Raw genomic sequence first — 15,493 nt, 5'->3', positions numbered from 1 at the left:
ACATTTTTAGTACAAGGTATGGTTGTGCATAATATTTGGAAGTGACAGTATTCTTTCTCAACTAGAGAGAACAATCATCTCAATTACCCAACTTCTCCATCAATATTCCTCAAAGTTATTCCTCTGAACTGTATGGGACACGTTTTTAGTTAAAAGCAAACTTCGAAGGGAGGTCATTTGATGTATCTGATTGATTTGAATGTTAAATTCAGCTGTCACTGAATTATGTTATTTTGAAAATTCACACTTAGTAAAAACAATGAACATGAACCACTTTTAGGTAGCATGTTAAAAATAAGGAGTACATCCACGTAAAAGCACAATTTGATTTTTACAAAGCAGACAAAGAATTTTATACAACCCAGCTTTTTCTGTCTTGTGGTTTTTGAGAAACAGCTACATGTAAACTAAAATTCTAATGAATTGGTATCACTTACACTTATGTTACACTACTGAGGTGTCAACGAATTCTAAGTAGTTCTCTATTTTTACCCATCAAGTTAAAAACCAAGAGATGAGACTGCTTCATTGGAACTATTCATATTAAAAGTCTCTGGCAGAAAGAGGAGGCTGCCAACAGTAATTTTTGAGTTTAGCACTTTAAATAGTGAAATGAAAAGAAAAAAGCCTAAAAAATGAAACTAAATTGGGTCACGCAAGAGTAGCCTAAAGCATTAAAAGCATTTCAAGTTTTTCTACAGTTGGTAATTATTGTGAGTTTTATATACTATTTTGAGTTTTAAAAAGCAAGTCTGAACAAGAATGTCACCTTGTTCCTCCTTGTAATTCATAACAGCACATTTAAAACATCTGTACATATAAAAAAATGAGAGTTTTATGAGAACTTTCAGCTTGATTTTTTATTAAAAGTAGCACACAGTCAATTACAGTGGGCATGTTTATTACTAATATTACACTAAAATATTTGTTTTGTTTCCAGGAGGGGTCCAACACTAATTCCACCCAAAGAAGTGGTTTTAAGTTATGGTCAAACTACATCATAAGGAGCATATAAGCATTATCCATTAGGATTAAAATAAACTGTTCTGAGGAACAGTTTTCTGCATACATGCTCATCTCCTACTCTATAATGTTTAAAGGCCTATGTAACAATTTTTTTGTGAGTGACAAAGTAGACTACAGAAAACTGAATTTGTATAGGCATATTTTTTACCTTTCAGTGAAATTAAGAGTCATCTTTTCCTCAGAACAGAGCAAGCTGAATGTTAGCAGCTACTTCATACGTGGACTAAACACGTATAATTCACTCTTCTGTTGCATATTGTCCCTCACCTCTGTATTCTTCACCCAGAAACAAGCCCCTCAAATTGTGTGATACTAAGCAGAAACAGGTGGCTGACATGGAAGAAGGGGTCAGAGCCCAGGCTTCACTTTTGACAGACTAAGTTCTGTGGTTTTGCAGGGTTGAAACAGGCTGAATCATTAATATCTTAAAATGATTTCCCACAATTTCAAGTACCAAGGACTTGCAACAAAAATAGTCTCATCTCGATGTGGTGAAAACAGGTATAACCTTCCTGCAGAAACCACAAAAGAACCTGGTTAAGTACAGCACCAGTTACAATGTAATAGCTAGCAAACAGGTCTGCAACATGCCTCACTGCCACCTTTAGATCAATCCAGCTGCAAAACTGCTTACCCAACTGGTCAGGGGAAATACATAAAACTCTAGGAAAGATTCCTCTGCTGTACTTTGGGTTTTCTCCCCATTTTCCACAGTGTTTTACTATGCATTCTTAGGATTTTATCTCCAGTTGGTTTTCAGCATTTTTCAAAATGTTGAGAAAGCATAATACTTAAAGGTCACTAAATTCCACTCTTTTCTAAATCTCATCCATTCTGTTTGTCTACAGCTAATGGGGTTATGTCCCTAGACTTGCATTAACTTTCAAACAGCAGTCATAAATACTGAAAATCATTTTAGGTTCAGGTAGGATGTAGAATGAGGAGCTGCATGTAAAGCAACCTTAAGATATAGGCTTTAAGATTTTTTGGAAAAATAGCAAAGTTTAAGTTGCCCATCTTTATTTCAGGTTAATATTTCACAATACTTCCATGTCAAAATGAAAGGAACCTTCTGTATTTACTGGTGCAGAAAGAACATCAAGTTGGAAACTTCCCCTCTTACAGCACAATAATCCTTTTCAAGTTTCTGAAATATTTTAGTTTGTCTTGTTACATCTAGTATGAGTTTGGTGAAAAATAACCCTAGATTTCTCACTGTCTTAGCAATGCAGAGGCCAGACATTTCAATAAATTGTTAAACCATACTTTGACAGCTTGTATTTTGACAACCCTGAATATGTGCACAAGATAGTTGCTAAAAATGTCAGAATTTTATGTTTTTGCTTGAATTTTTACAGTGGCACTATTATTACCCATCTGTATGTAACTTTAAAAGTATGCATATAGACTTCTATATTGTTACGTTTGCCTTGATTTACAACAGAATCATAAACTATTTAGAAATAGCATATGATAGACACATGCGATGTTACCCATGACAACTGGCCATCTACACCATCCATCCTCATGTCTCAAATTTCCTGGCCAACTTTTGTTTACATCTGATGTTACATTGTCTAATTCATCAAACACCATAACAATAACAAAACAAAGTGCTGAAATTCAACACATCTTAGTGAGCAAAATATATTTCAAAGCTCCGTTTAGCAATATTGATTACTTTTAAGGGTTGTATCAATCCTGCACAGTGCAACTGTGAAATTTAATGTATTGCAAATTTCATTACAGAGTTGATTCTTAAAATCAATTTGGATTTTGACATGCATATATTGTATATTATAATCTTAGATTTATCTCAACAATTAATGGAATATGCTTATCGCTATGTCTGAAGTGATCACACAGCATAAGTGAAGCTGCAGATGGAGTGCAGCTATTTTCAGCTACTGCAAAATATGGACAATCTCTCCTGCTACTACAATTTCACGCACAGTTAGCTTCACCTCCATTTCATCCTTCTACATTTTACACACCAGCAGTACTCTGCATCTGACAGACTGAGGCTTAAAACTTGCAGCTGTCTAAAGCAATACTGTTTAAACTACCTTCTAAATTAGTCTGGAAGTGAATACAAAATCTCTAGAAGAGGAGAAAATACCCAAAATAATTTTTTCATTTTACCCACAGTACAATTATAAAGTAATAAAAATATTTCATTGGACAGGTGTCAGCAGAAGTTAAGAGCAAGACAAACACTGAATAACAAGATTACCTCACAGCTATTTTCCACAATGTCAATTCACAGAATACCGGACCAATAACAAGACCAGGGTTAATAAACATTTTTCAAGGATATGAAACAGTTGAAATCTGTCAACATCTCATCTGAGGTTGCACTGATGCTGTGCAGCACAAAATATTTTTATTTCACAGATCATTTGTGAACAGTAACAATGACAGACAAAAATTCTCAGATACACATGTTATCACCTTACCTTTAATTTTAAATTCTCATTTAAAACTCAGGCACAAGTTGTGCAATAAAATAACTCTTGCTTTCTAACACTTGACACATACTTACAAGGAGAATTAACTTTGAATCCTGAAGTCTGTCCAGGAATTCTAGTAGTTTGCAAGTTTGTAGCTCAAACTGCAAACATGCTGTGTCACATGATCGGAACAGTGACCTGCCCACATAATGAACAAGCTAGGTCATGTACTGGAATCATGCTTCGGAAAAAAACCCATAATCATACACTTTGATGATGTTCAAGCATGTAGTCACAGCATTAACAACACCCAGAGCATGCTCTGGAACTCTGCAACATATAAAGCTGCTAATCAGCAAGTTAGACATCTTACACTTAGACGCAAGTTGTTAGAGTAAGATTTAAAAAAAATCTTCAAGGAAGAGGGTAGGAAAAAAAAACAACTTTTAAAGACTTTCAACATCTATTCACTCTTGACTATCAAATTTTCATTAGAAAGATTTCTATTATAACCTGAAAAAAAAACAGGGAAAGGGTAAAAATTACAGCAAAAGGCAGCATTCAGTTTTTCCATTCTTCATGCATATCATGAGAATACTACTTTAGCAAGAAATTACTATGCTCAATTACAGACACCTATTACAACCAGCACTATGATAAAATACAAGTCAATCCAAAATGTGATGATTCTGAATACAATCTGTTAGTATTTGTGGTCATTCTTCCCAACATTACTTTTCCGCTGGCTAGTCTTCAAGGAAGATTACTCAGTATAAATTTAAAAAAAAAAATAATGAAAAAAGCTTCCACAATCAGAAAATACAAAAATATATATTTCCAAGTAGTGGTAACAGTATAAAAAACCTTCCACCTTCTGAAACAGCATTCAAAACATTAGAAACAATGCTATAATTTAGCACACAGCCATAATGTTACAACAATCCAGTATTTCTATTCACACACACCGTATGGTAAAGCCTGCACTCGAAACTGGATATGAAACTGCATGAAAATATTATCATAATCACTCCATGCTGATACTTAACATGCTAACTCCAGATCTCAAGTATAACTTGTTCTAAATTTCTTACTTCCGTGACATTTTTGAAAAGCTAAAATACTAATCAAGATGTACATTTTTCTGTGCTATATCAGGAAATTGTTCATATTTACTGCAAAGCGCAAGCAGAAAATGAAACTGGGTAAACCAACACAAATAGATTAAAACCCCTAAAACTTATAATACACAATTTCTTGGTTCCCATGAATATAAAACAAATACTGTTCACTATGTGAAGGGATTTGTTGAACAACCCTGAGACCTCATCTAGCCCTATGCTATTTGTTCGACTACATTCTGCATGACTAAAATAGAAGGTTTGAAACTAGAAACATTTATAATGTAAAGCCCTGACCACAAAATGGCATTTGATTAGTCTTACTCAAAAAAGTATGATTATCCACACAGTGAAATCTAGATCTGATTCACGATAATCATAAATATCTACTGATTTAAAATCTTTTGGTTGACCCAGCTTTTATTCCTGTAACGTTTACAATGCAAACTATGTTACATCCTTGAGTAAATTACTGATAAATTGATAAAGACAGATTATTTTTTTCCTCAGAAGTCACACTGACAGAAATGCAACAACTCCTCTAGCTTATTTTCCCAACAAGTGACAACAGAAATTATCCTGCTCCACAAGTGCTTGTGCTGTATCTTATGCACACTGGTTGTGGTACACAACCACAGCACAACTGGAGATGCCTTCCTGTTTTTCCATTCCGTTTTAGTGCATTTCATTAGATTTTATCCTGAAACTGTTCAGCTTTTGCGTATGTATAGATATATACATACATATACACAAGAACTATGGCATTTTCCAGAGACAACTTTAGAAGATTCCTATATCTAGTAAAGAAAAAGTCTTCTATATCAAGTCCCATAAGGATTGTACTGAAATATTGCTCCAAGCATTCTTTTGTCAATATACGAAACCGCACAATTTAGTCTTGCCTCTTACCTTAATAGCCTGCCAATATTAAGGAACTACTAATTATCAATTCTCTGCAAGTCTCAAACACTTGTTTCTTGATATTTATTATATTGTACCTAACATTGTAATCAGTAATTTTATTAAAAATTTTAGGCACATTTTTTCTTCAATATTATGGTGAATTTAATTGACAGGAGAAATATGTTAGATCTCCTCATTATTTTCATGGTGTCAGTTATATAGCTATCTCCCAGCCATTAAAAATAATTTCAGCATCTCTTCTCCATGAAATCTCTACTTTACTGATAAATCACTGGTCTTCAATGTATTCTAGAGTGCTTTTTAATTAAACATATTTGAAAGCATAGGTTCTTTTCAAGAGCTCTGTAAAAATTCTTCCTTGCTGACGTACCTTAAGATACATAAGGTTTTGCCTTAGCCTAACTGCCTGAAGCACAGCATGGGCTCCGAGCAGGATCATTCCCAGTATTTCTAGCTGTTAGAACTTAGCTGTTCCCATCACTGCAGAATGGAATTGAGCAGTCCCGCTTCTGTCAGGTTTGTGCCACTTCAGGAACTGACCTGACAGCTACACTAGCCTTTTGTTTCTCAGGACTGAACTGAACTATCCTGGCCTACCCCATTACACCATGGTTAGTGACTGAGCAACAGCTGCAATCAAGGACACCTGTCTCCTCATCCTTTTTTTTTTTTTTGCCCTCTTCAAATCCCATACATATTTCAATGTAAAGAAATTGGACATAGCTCCCATTAGTCACTTCATGCTAGAGAAGGGCTTGTACAGGGGCATTATTTTAGAGCAGTATGGCAAGTTGCAAATCTAGTCCCTACGTATACTGGACTATTGAGAAAAGTTGCATTTTCCTCTTGAGATTATACTCCAGATTGTGCAATAATTTAACACGTTATGTTTATATATGTTAAAAATATATGACAAAGGACTTGTTCCAAAACCCACCTTTCTAGTTTCCAGCTGAGCTTCTTCTTGGCAGCACTGCCTGCAGAATGGATCCAACTGATTCAGATTGAACTGTCCAAGAAGGTTGCAAGAACTGCATAGCAAGTTACTGGAGAAGCCCAGCTCTCTGCAAGCTTCTGATGACAACTGTGTTCCATATACACTTACCTGAAAATCAATACGTTATACTTTAGTATTAAATTTGATGTTAAAAAAAAAAAAAAGGAAGATAAATTCTTTCATGATTAGGAAGAACAACTAAGTCTCTTGCAACTATTTTACAGTAATAACTAATGGTCTGCTCCTAAGTGCAAAACACCATCTTATGGTCTTAACAATGGTCTTGAACTAATAGCAAAAATCCTACACACCCATAATACATATATTTCAAGGTATCAGATCTGCCAAAATTCATTTATATACACTTCTGACAACTACTGTTTTTCCACAGCTAGCTCTAAATTAAGAAAAAAACCAATCATAATGAATCAGCTGAAACACACACAACTACAGCTCTCTAAAGCCCGCTCTTTCAAAACAATTTCAGTAAAATTCATATCACTGAAAACACACTTGGAAAATAAGTGCAACAGCTAAGCTTGGGAAAAGCACAAACAGGGAGTGACAGAATAGACTGCTCAACAAGGCATACAAGTAGAATTTTAATTTCATGTTTGCATTAATGTTACAGGAAAATTGCATATTAGAAGTGGAAGTGCAGATAGAAACCCGCAATTCTGATTTACTAGTAATACATTAAAGTAGGCAACTCAATTACATGTCTTCTACGTAAAACACCGGTTCTGTTTTTAATGAGCAGCAAACCCATTTTTACCAACTATGCCAACACTTAAAATATTTGGGGGTTGTATTTCTCACACCCTTGCTTAAACCTTTCTTTCCAGCTGTATTCTAGTGAGAGGGTGGGGAAGCAAGAGAGGAAACAGTTTTTGCAGATGCTTCTCAGTCTGGGTAAAAGCCCTCAGGCAAAACCCACATCTAGAACCCCAACAAAAAAAATCAGCCAGCACCTCTGTGTTCAGAGAAAAGTGAGATGATACCAGCAAACTGGACTGGATGATAACAGATCAAGAGTCGGAAGAAGTATGCTGGGCCAAACAGAAAAATATAGAAGAAAAACTAAGTTTGTCCTTCAGCAAACCAGACTTCTCTTCACATTCACCTATCATTTAACACAAGTTAACCAAGTACGGCAGAGACAAAACCCATTTCCTCTGCTGAAGTGGCCAACCTATGGCCAAAAGAAAGACATGTCACTGATGTGACAGACAGGAAGCGTTATGGATTAGGAACCAGTAGAAAATATTAGGTGCCTCATCATTCTGTTTCTCTGTATCTGCTAAAAAAGTTAAAGCATGAACAGAAAAGTATAACGTACAGAAAGTTATTCTGAAATTACTATTTTGTCAGGCAGAAAGCTATTTTTCTTCTTTCTAAAGGACACTTAAAGTAATTTCTAAGTACGACAGCAGGCAAGCAAAAATCAGATGCTCTTATGCTATTCCTCACATTTTTGAATCTGTGCACCTGAGAGCAAAAATGGCTTTACTGGAATTGTCATTTTGCTTCCACCAGCAACACTCTTTGCACCTTTCCCCAACAGAGCTCTAGAGCATCTGCATATATAGGGTCAACACTCTCCTGTTTTGGGGGGAGGGACCAACCAAAAAAACAACGTATGAAAGCAATAAAAGTCTCCATTACAAGATAATTCCTTAGTGAAGAAGTTCTGGTTTCACAGCAAGCTCAAAACAGCTTGAGAATAAAACTACAGGGAGGAGGAGGAAAAGAAAAAAAAGAGTAACTGGCACTCCCTAGCATCTTCCCTCAATTTTTAGTACCATAACTACTGTATTATCCCGAAGTAAGTACACAAATTGCAATAAGTGTCTGTTTAGGATTAGAAAAGAACCCTCACATTTCAAAAGCTAACTTCCCACGAGTACAAGATAATTTCAGTTGCTCAGCCAGTGATGCGCCTCAGCAGCGGCATGCTCTCCTTTGAAACTTTGATTACAAATACACATTACACGACTGCTTTGCTTTCACATTAGATAATTTAATATATTAAAACAAATGTAGCATCAATACAAACTGCTTTAGTGTGTACTTAATAGTTAAGGGTGAAACGTTTGAACAGGTCTTTTGTATAACCTCATGTCTCTGGAGTTCAAGTGGGTCCAAACCGGAGGAGGCTGACCTGCCTGCAAGCCGAGGAAGAGCCCTCCCCGGACAGCCTTCCCCTGGGAACCACAGCCTGCCCAGCTTCCCTTCCCAAACCCATCCTTAACTGCGTAACCCGGGTCACGAAGTTGATAGCAGCACGCAAATCCCGTTACAAACTGTAAATTTATTTCAGGCGACACCGCAAGCGCCACGCGGCCTACCCCGTCTTCCGAGCTGAGGGGGCAAAGCAGGGCCGAGGGGAGGGCAAGGCGGAGGCGTTCAGGCTCCACAACGCGCCTCTCGCAGCCGGGAGCGGAGGCAGCATGAGCAGGAGGACAGAGGGCAGGAACAGACAACAGGCTGCGATAAAGAGAGCAAGCGGCGGCCACGGAGGCAGGAGAGGGCCGAGGCTCAGGACGACGCCCCGGGTACGGGACAGGGTGGGCAGGGCAAGGCCCGCTGCATCCGCCTCCCGCTACGGGACACGTCTGTCTCCCTCCCCCCACACCTGCACTTTTTCTCCCACGAAATTGCAGCCGCAGTAAGCCCCGAGCGCGAAAAAACCGGAACGGCCTCTCACCGCCTGCAGCCCCACTAGCAACCAGAACCAGCAACGCCCCAGGGCCGACAGCTCGACGGCCACCGCCATCTTGGTGCCGAACGCTCCTGCCAGCGTCGCCGGAAGGCTGCTGAGGGAACTCACCGGCTGCGGGTGCCCGACGCGCTGCCTGATACGAGAGAGGGCAGACGTCCTCCCGACCCCGGCACCACAGGCAGAAACTGCTAACCCAGAGCACCCGCGGGAAGCGCCTTTTAGTCTGTTCAGAGCAGCGCTCCGCAGCAAGGCTAGAGGAGGCGCCGCTCCGCAGCCTTAGTCAGGCATTGCGGAAACAACCCTGAATGAGGCCCTTTCCGGAAAGTCGCTGCCAACCGGCATGTAAGCCGCAAGCCCCGGCGATTGACAGCCGGCCTGAGCAATGCGGTCGTGCCTTTCTCCAGCGCTGCGGCGCCTGTGCGCAACGAGGGTGGGCAGGTGGGTGGGACCGCAAGAGGGGCACCCAATCACGAAGGGACGCATGTAGGCGGGGCATCGCGAGGGCCCGGCAGCTCGGAGACGAGGGGGAAGGAGGAGGAGCCGACGTTTCGTGGGCGGGGCGTCGCCTGAGCGGGGCCAATCCCGCGCAGGGAGAGGCGGGGCGTCTGCAGTACCGCCCAATGGCGGAGGGCGCGGGGGCGGTCCCGCCGCCGGGACTCGGTGGCGGCGGGGGGGCGAGCGCGCGGTCGGGCGTTCCGTTGCTGAGCAGCGCACGCAGACGGGGGAGGGGCGCGCCGGCGGCCGCCGCGCGGCGGTTGGTGACGGGCGCGCGGGCAGCGCGGCGATGTGAGAGCGGCGGCGGGCCCTGTCGCGCAACCCCAGCCGCGCTCCCTTCGCCTACCCTTGCTCGCGCCGTCCCTGCGGCGGCGGCGGCGGCGGCTCCCGCCGGCCTGCGCGGCCGGGCCCCGCGTTATGTCGTGATCCCGGGCGGGCGGCGCTGCTGCTGCTGCTCATGGGGCTGCTCAGGATTATGCTGCCGCCCAAGTTGCAGCTGCTGGCGGTGCTGGTTTTCGGGGTGGCCGTGCTTTTCCTAGAGAACCAGATCCAGAAGCTGGAGGAGTCCCGCGGCAAGCTGGGTGAGCGGCGGCGGGGCGCGGCCGGGGGCCTGGGCCGGGGCCCGGGGCGTGGGCGGGCGGCCCGGCGGCGGGCGCGGGAGGGGTCGCCGCCCGCCCCCCCCCGCCTCGGTGTGCCCCGGGCCGGGGCGTGGGGACACGCTCCGCTGGCCGCTCCCACGCGGCCCCCGTGTTTACATGCCCGACACGGTGAAGGGCCGGATCGATACGCGCTGGGGGCTGCGGGGGGGCTGTCAGCCGCGCAGGCGGCAGCCTTGGCCCCTGAGTCCGTTTGCGTGCGGGCTCTGCGGGTCGGCAGCGCTAGAGGGACGCCGCCGGGAGCGGCGCGCTGCCCGTCGTGGCCGGGCGCGTTGTCCGAACCGAGCCGCGGGGAGCGGGAAGCGGGGCCGGGCAGCCCGGCAGGCGTGGGGCAACGGGGGTGCCGAGCGTGCGCCCGGGTCTGCTGCAGCGCGGCACCGGCGGCTGCCCCTTCAGCGGCTGCCTCCGGCGGTTTGCCAACGCCTGACATTGCAAAGGAAAGCACAGTGTGAAAAAAAAAAACAAAAAAACCCCAAAACAAATCCAAACAACAAAACACCTAGAGACATCGCTCTTGCGGACAAATGGGCAGTTTGGTTTACGCTCACGGGATGCAGGGTATTTTCTGCAGGTTGCTGAGTGGAGCTAGGGATCGCCTAGACAGTCGCTGAGCTGTAGTTGAACAGAGTAATGATGAACATGACAACTCTTCTGTAAGATTTCTTTTGCTTTTCCTGCTTCAAAAAGACCTTGTTAGAGTAATATCTGCCTGGTAGGTAACATATTACTACTTCATCTGTTGTATGTAAGGCTGCAGAGCTTGTATAGATTTTACGTTACTTAATTAAGGGTCTCGGGGGTGTGAAAAAATACCATTCTGAACCCAGTCTGTGATGCCTGAGTTTTAAAACCCGAGCAATGACACTTCTGGTCTGGGGACTGGTCTGCAAACATTGTTGGTTTGTGTCCTCATATTATTTGACTGTACTAAGGTACTTTAGACTATGAACACTTGGAGTTTGTCAGAAGACAAGTGCACATGTCATGTCCCTACCGGTCTTCAAACTCGAAGTGGCCTTTGAGTGACATGGGAAGTTTCACAATGAGCTTCTAGCAGCACCGGAGTCAGCTTAACGTAACATTGAGATGTATGAATGCTGTTGGGATTTCATTTCTCAGCATTTCTTTTCCACTTTGCTCTCTCTGAACTGGATGTTAGAAATTAGGACCCTTGACATGGCAGTGGTTGACTGGTTGAGGTACAGGCTGCTCTTACTCTGCATATTTTTCAACTGAAAGTTCATACCGGTTGTAATCAAGGCATAATTTTTGCAGGTTCTCAATAACTGTAAATAAAAATTTAAAGAAGAAAGTGGGTGAAACTGGAAGGTAATTCAAGCAGATGTTAACACAGTGCTCAAGGTTTGGTGGAATTTTCTATCCATCTGTCTTAAACTGGTTGGTACCCATGGCTTCAGTGCCTCTGTTGCAGGCAGTGTGTGTTACTTTAGGGAAATCTACCTCCTGGCATGAAAAGATTAACATAATGCATGTGACAATAAAGAATTTTGCTGGTAAAACTTCCTTTTCTTCATTAATATATGTACAATGGGCATGATTAAGTTATGTATTGAGAGGATTAAAATACACAGCTCATACTGCTTTGGGACAAGAATGTAATTACTATGTTCTGCTGATTTTATTTCTTAAGGAGAAGGGAAAACTATTGTAAAGTTTATTGAAAGTATAATGAGAATTTGCTTTTTGAGCAACTTACTAGTGATTCTCTAAAACCTGTGTGAAGAGGAGAAAAAGTGTTTTCTGCAACAGCTTTGAACTTGGGTTCTGTGATTTTTTAACGTGAGAGTATGCTTTGTTAAAAATGCTGTCTAAATGTTTCCTTTTTTACATACTGTTTTGGTATGTATTTTATGACTAGCAAATGTTAAGGCTTCATTACAGAAAATTTTTTACCATCATGGTTGGTGGTATTTCTACTGAGCCGTAATATGGAGAATGATTTTCTCCAAATCAAAGTAATTAGTTGGCCTAATGCACTTGAATTTCAGTCTTTCTCCCTGCCCGGCGAAAGAATGAGGGGGGTGTGTGGGAAGAGGCAGTGATACTATGATTCGATGATAATGACAAAGTAGTTCTTTTGGTCTTTCAGTTATGTTTCAGTGGGTGCTTTATGTTAGAAGTCACGTGGCACATTGATTGGGTACTGGGTTTTGAACTATGCTATGTGTTTGCTTTGATATATCATGATAAACTGTCATGTTGGAAAGTAATTACAAGAATTAGGAGCCGACTAGGAAAACCAAATGACTTCAGAATTGAATAGCAAATAAAATAATTCTGCCTCTTTATAAGCAGTTTTAATAATATTCAGCCATACTTTCTAAAAGAAAGTAACATACCACTACTTTGTCTGTTGTATGTAAGGCTGCAGAACTTATGTAGATTTTACGTTACTTAATTAAGGGTCTCAAGGATGTGAAAAAATGCCCGATTTCTTCGCATATGAGCAACTCCTGATTCTGTACTGAACAACTGGTGTGTGTGTGGTAATTTCAGTTCAACATCTTAAAATACCTTGCCTGTAACATGAAATTTGAGCATGTTTCTGGGTGAAAAAAGAACGGGAACCTCTTTCTTCCTGTAAGACTTTATATAGGTAAAACTCAGTCACCCTGGCAAACTTTTCCTGTTTAAAGTTGAGAAGTACAGGCGACAGAAACAAATGACCATCGCAAATGTTGATGCTTTTTTTTTCTCTGTGATGAGATTATTATGATCCTATTATAATTTTAAAAGGTATTTGTAAACCTGTGGGTTTCTTCATCACATGAAAGATAACTCCCTAATTAAAAAAAATAAAGAACAATCAAAATATTCATTCTAACTTCTCTGCAGCTGTTGGACTTCTTAAGCTCTTTACAGATAGCTTGTAGCAGTGAGGTCACAGGCAGAGCCCAGGCAGAACCCAGTTTCAAGTACTTTTTTGGTGAGCTTTGTACATACAGCTGTTAATCTTGTATGTTATTTTCAAGTTTGCATGTAAAGGCAGCTAAAGTGGCATTCTCTCCAGACTAAGCTGTTCCCAGTTGCCAGTGAATACTTCAGTGTTTTTATTTACGCCTGTTTGTAGGTGCTTGGCCATTACCTCTAGGAATGCACAGTCCTAACAGAGGGTATCGCATGTGAAAGGCAGATGTTGAGGTTTGCACTATCATTCCTGGAACGGAGATAATGTCTGACCATCCCCTTTGGTTTATGGAAGCCTGGTGGGTGCCGCTCTGTGTCTGGTTTAAACTGACCTAGCATGAAACATCTACCATGCCATCTCCTGCATTGCCGTGAGTGTTCATGGTGAGTTGGATCAAAAACCTGATACAGCTGGAAGTAATTGATCCCTCTCTTCCTTCCCCAAAATTTAGTAATGTGTTGGTGGAGAGAAGGAAGAAAAGAGGGAAATTTGTATGTGTTCTAGTTCTTCTGTTAAATTAATTTTATTCTACAATAGCAAGTACTAGAAGCACTTCAGTAGCGGGTGGGGGAAGTCTGCCTCATTCAAGGAACGATAGATTAGAGATTGTGAGGATAGTAGATAGGTAAGGATTAGATTACTCTTTGGTGTAATGATGTGCGGTAATGCTGCTACTTTCTAGCTCTTTAGTAATACTTATCTATTGGATTTTGAAAATAGTCCATGTCTGAGTAACATAATATACTGTGACAGGGAGAGCAAGGATTGAACAACTATTACTGTTGCAAATTCTGCTTCAGATGGTGTTGAAACACTGGTTAGCTGTATTGTGGGAGTATTTCTTCTGCTAAGTGATAAATTTACAGCTCATATCTGTTAATTCAGCACCTTGAATTCAGCATATAGAAATCTGTCATTTGAAAGAAATTCCTAATGTTTAACTTAAAAAAAAAAAAAAGAAAATAGTTGAGAAAATGTGAGTAATTTGAAAGGCTAAGGCTCTTTTCCTACGCTCAGGGAAGAAAATTTAATTGGTGATTAACTGATTGCCAGATTTTTATAATTTTTTAAGGTCGTTTCCTAGGACCTGTGGCCCTTGCTGGGGTAGTATCCTTCTAAGCACTGTGCAAGTACCTAAGAAACCACTGTTCCTTCAAAGTTAAATGGTTTAACTTCCCAGTGATTAAATCTTATGCTTTCTAGAAATATGAGAGTTTCTGCTTTTGGGGATGTTGAAATAATTGGTATCTTATGTTTCCTTCATTTAGAAATAAAAAATAATCTCCTGTCAGTAGGCCTGCCAGTTGCATGTGTTTGGAAAATCCCTCAGAAAACTTCTTAATTTGTCCCTCATAATATAGCATGCATGGGTCCTTAGTATATTATTTATATTTGAACTTAATTTGTAAAGAGTAGTTTGTGATTGTTGGCAGTTCTGGCTGCACACAGCTATGCAAATAATTTACTAGCATTTCTTTTAAATATAGCTCTATTGCCCAATAGCTATTATTTTCCGCTGAGTAGCCTGAGGCATTCTTTCAGAAGCTGTTTTCTGGTGTACCGGGTTTCCTGAAATAAGAGTTTTAATGCTGCTTCCTCAGTCTATCTTCAGCCAGTGAAACACTCTTCCATTTTGCCTTGCTGGTTCTATCATACTTTTTCATTTAGTTCCCCCTTACCATGCCCCGAGTCGTTCCAGGCACTTTCAGAATAAATTTTTAACTACTCCCATACTATGGTTGTACTTGCCATTGAAAATTGTGATATAGAGCAATTGTATGAATTTTATTTTATTTATTTCTTTATTATCTTATTGTTTGTAATTTTATATTTATTTATAACTTTTTTGGGGTTAAGTGTTGCAGCTGCTGCTGTTGCATTTTCTATGAAATCGGTAATGTCTGAATTTTGACTAATACAGAACTGTGCATGTTCGCAAACATGTACCAAGATGGTTCAGACTTCTTAATGGGCTCCGAGGCTCGATCTCACCGCTTTTTGCTGGCACTCCAGCAGCTGTTTCTAATGGTGGAAGTAAGAGGCACAACTTTTAAAATTTCTTTCCTCTTCTGCAAGGCTGCACACGAGAAGCTCCAGTGTTGTACCCAGTTCGCAGCCCTCATGCTTTTAGTGAAACGGGTTTGAGAATTAGTGATGTGGTGAGAGCTGTGCCTTC

At 41.2% G+C, this 15,493-nt stretch overlaps 2 protein-coding genes across 3 annotated transcripts in view; one reads left to right on the top strand and one right to left on the bottom strand.

Moving 5' to 3' along the window:
* Positions 1 to 9,339, bottom strand: part of SELENOF (selenoprotein F) — a 28,606-nt gene extending 19,267 nt beyond the window's left edge. Inside the window, exons 1-2 of the mRNA XM_040611218.1 lie at positions 9,223 to 9,339; positions 6,456 to 6,623 (exon numbers count right to left, since the gene is read on the bottom strand). Coding sequence (XP_040467152.1) covers positions 6,456 to 6,623; positions 9,223 to 9,291 — 237 coding nt within the window. The 5' untranslated portion in view covers positions 9,292 to 9,339. The remainder of the gene's footprint in view (positions 1 to 6,455; positions 6,624 to 9,222) is intronic.
* A 559-nt stretch (positions 9,340 to 9,898) lies between these two features.
* The window catches only part of HS2ST1 (heparan sulfate 2-O-sulfotransferase 1), an 81,425-nt gene continuing 75,830 nt past the window's right edge, over positions 9,899 to 15,493 (top strand). For both annotated transcript variants that reach the window (XR_005830136.1, XM_040610465.1), the window contains exon 1: positions 9,899 to 10,313. Coding sequence is in view for 1 of the 2 variants with exons in the window: in XM_040610465.1 (XP_040466399.1) it covers positions 10,190 to 10,313 (124 nt within the window). In the remaining variant the exon portion in view is untranslated. The remainder of the gene's footprint in view (positions 10,314 to 15,493) is intronic.

This window comes from Falco naumanni, chromosome 11 (genome assembly GCF_017639655.2).
Source record: "Falco naumanni isolate bFalNau1 chromosome 11, bFalNau1.pat, whole genome shotgun sequence".
Taxonomy (NCBI): Eukaryota; Metazoa; Chordata; class Aves; order Falconiformes; family Falconidae; genus Falco; species Falco naumanni.
This window is presented reverse-complemented; position numbering and strand designations above follow the sequence as displayed.